This window comes from Pristiophorus japonicus, unplaced genomic scaffold, assembly GCF_044704955.1.
Source record: "Pristiophorus japonicus isolate sPriJap1 unplaced genomic scaffold, sPriJap1.hap1 HAP1_SCAFFOLD_267, whole genome shotgun sequence".
NCBI lineage: Eukaryota > Metazoa > Chordata > Chondrichthyes > Pristiophoridae > Pristiophorus > Pristiophorus japonicus.
This window is the reverse complement of record NW_027252417.1, coordinates 485763-488917: the sequence shown is the minus strand read 5'-3', so window position 1 is coordinate 488917 and position 3155 is coordinate 485763. Positions and strand designations below refer to the sequence as shown.

At 48.8% G+C, this 3155-nt stretch overlaps 1 protein-coding gene across 1 annotated transcript; it reads right to left on the bottom strand.

Moving 5' to 3' along the window:
- Positions 1-1499: 1499 nt before the first annotated feature.
- On the bottom strand, positions 1500-2446 carry LOC139247276 (zinc finger protein 664-like). Its single transcript, XM_070871587.1, has 2 exons — positions 2141-2446; positions 1500-1769 (listed from the first exon to the last, which is right to left on the bottom strand). Exons 1-2 carry the CDS (start codon positions 2444-2446, stop codon positions 1500-1502), a joined length of 576 nt encoding a protein of 191 aa, XP_070727688.1.
- Between the last annotated feature and the right edge of the window lie 709 nt (positions 2447-3155).

Sequence of the window (3155 nt, the reverse complement as noted above, 5' to 3'; positions counted from 1 at the left end):
GAAAGTGTGCCTTGGACACCCAAGTCGAAGTCATTAATATAGATCAGGAAAAGCAGTGGCCCTACTACAGACCCCTGGGGAACACCACTTCCTCCAGTCTGAAAAACAGCCGTTCACCACTACTCTGTTTGTATCACTTAGCCTCTTTCATATCCATGCTGCCATTGTCCCCGTTATTCCACGGGCTTCAATTTTGCTGGTATTGGTAACACGCCTGGGATCAGTGAACACAAAACCCAGTCTGTTAATCATTTTCAGCTACTGCACTTACCATGTACCCCACAGCATCTCTTCTACCTTCAATATGTGAATAGAGCATCACGCTTGTAAACCTGGTTTAAGTTTATATCCACTCAGCAAATCTATTTAAGAAAAGCCTGTAGGCCAATGCGACACTGTTAAGGTGCCAGTGTGCTGCTGGTTTGCTTGGCATTTTGCCTGTAATGGACTCCGTATTTTGGTCTCCATATTTACGAAAGGATATACTTGCATTGGAGGCTGTTCAGTGAAGTTTCACTAGGTCGATTCCGGAGATGAGAGGATTGACTTATGAAGATAGGTCGAGTCGATTGGGACTAAACACATTGGAGTTCAGAAGAATGAGAGGTGATTTTATCGAAACATAAGATAATGAGGGGGGCTCGACAAGGTGGATGCAGAGAGGATATTTCCATTCAGAGGGGAAACTAAAACTATGGGACATAGTCTTAGAATAAGGGGCCGCTCATTTAAAACTGGGACGAGGAATTTATTCTCTGAGGGTTGTAAATCTGTGGAATTCTCTGCCCAGGAGAGCTGTGGAGGCTGGGTCTTTGAATATATTTAATGCGGAGATAGACAGATTTTTGAGCGATTAAGGGAGTAAAAGATTATGGGGAGTGGGCAGGGAAGTGGAACTGAGTCCATGATCAGATCAGCCATGATCTTATTGAATGGCGGAGCAGGCCCGAGGGGTCAAATGACCTGCTCCTGCTCCTATTTCTGATGTTCTTATGTTGTAACTGAACATTTCTCCCAGTGTAACCTTGTCTGTAATGAAATATGTGTCATTTAATAAGCCTCAGGTCCTTGCTCATGTCTGCTGCAGATTCCGGAGTTCATTCCAGAGATGTGGGGTTTGACTTATGACAATAGTTTGAGTAGGTTGGGCTTATACACATTGGAGTTTAGAAGAATTAGCTGATCTCTGTGTGGCCCTGAAGGACTGTGTCCAGGCTGAAGTTCTGTTCCCCCTGTAAGATCCTCCCCACAGATTGTCCTTTCTCAGCTCCAGCCAGGTGATGCTAAACACTCAGGTGGGAAAGACAAAAATTCACAGCAATGTATTGAAAGCAAAACTAATTTATATGTCTTTATCCCAAATATTAAACTCTAGTCCAGTTACATGAGTTATTGCCATCAGCGTTACAGGAGTTACAAACCCCAACCGTCAGAATGAACACGTTTCAGTACGGGATGTGATTAAAAGCAGCATTAACAGCAGAATCTAACTGCTGCAGTCACTTGTGAACTCGCTGGTGTGTTAGCAGGTGGGATGACCGAATAAATCCCTTGCCACACTCAGAGCAGGTGAACGGTCTCTCCCCAGTGTGAATTCGCTGGTGTCTCAGCAAGTTGGATAAATGCGTGAATCCCTTCCCACACTCAGAACAGGTGAACGGCCTCTCGTGACCTCGCTGGTGTCTCAGCAGGTGGGATGATGTAGTGAATCCCTTCCCACAGTCGGAGCAGGTGAACGGCCTCTCCCCAGTGTGAACTCGCTGGTGTCCCTGCAGGTGGTATGACAGAGTCAATCCCTTCCCACAGTCAGAGCAGGTGAATGGCCTCTCCCCGGTGTGAACTCGCTAGTATCTCTGCAGATGCTCTTTGCTTTTGAAACTCTTCTCACAGTCAGAACATTTAAAAGGCCTCTGCCCAGTGTGAACTTGCTGATGTGTCAGGAGGTGCTGTTTGCTTTTAAAACTCTTCTCACAGTCAGAACATTTAAATGGTCTCTCCCCGGTGTGAACTCGCTGGTTTGTCCACAGGCTGGATGATGCAGTGAATCCCTTCCCACAGTCGGAGCAGGTGAATGGCCTCTACCCAGTGTGAACTCGCTGGTGTGTCAGCAAGTGGGACAACTGAGTGAATCCCTTCCCACACTTGCAGCATGTGAACGGTCTCTCCCAGTGTGAACTCGCTGGTGTGTCAGTCGGTAGGATGATGTAGTAAATCCCATCCCACAGTCGGAGCAGGTGAACTGCCTCTCCCCAGTGTGAACTCGCCGATGTGTTTCCAGCTGGGACTGGTAGTTGAAACGTTTCCCACAATCTCCACACTTACACGGTTTCTTCCCAGTGTGACTGCACTTGTGTCTCTCCAGTTTGGATGATTGTCTGAAGCCTTGTCCACACACACAGCACGTGTACCGTTTCTCCCCACTGTGAACGGTGCTTTCTACTTCCATATTCAAAAGCTGATGATATTCAAGTCCCGATGTATCGAGTGACTGTCAGATCTTGAGGTGATGTTTGGTTTGATCTTCCAGTCTACAAATCCTCCCCTTTTAACAGCCTGTAAAGTGACTTTCAAACAGGAAAAGTGAGTATGAGATAGTACCCACAAAAACACAAAGGCAGGTTGTGAAATTGAGCTTAATGAATCTGGTCATTTGTGGGGCCGGCACTAGAAAGAAGTGACCAGGAAAGCTGCCGGATTGTCATAAAAACACATCTGGGTCACTGCTGTCCTTCAGGGAAGGGAACACACCTCCCTCGACAGGCCCACATGGGAAATTGCTGGTCCAACTGGGCCCAGAAGTACTGGGGGTGAAACCTAGCAGCTTCTTCCCTCTCTCCATCCAGCTCAAACTGATGTAAAAAACAGACCTACACAGGAGGCAAGTGAGCGACTTCCACATCCAGCGCCTACCCTGATAGAGAGCGGCTGGGAATTGCTGCGCCTGCTGTACAAATGCAAGTTGTTGTTTTCCTGGTGTGGGGGAGGTGCTGCCCCCAGGGGTTGCTGGGGCCGGGCCCGGTGGTTCTGACACAGGGCCCGAGGGCCGCACTCGGCGTTGCCCGGGGCCCGAGAGCCGCTCTCGGCGTTGCCCGGGGCCCGAGAGCCGCACTTGGTGTTGCCCCGGGACTGAGAGCCGCACTCGGTGTTGCCCGGGG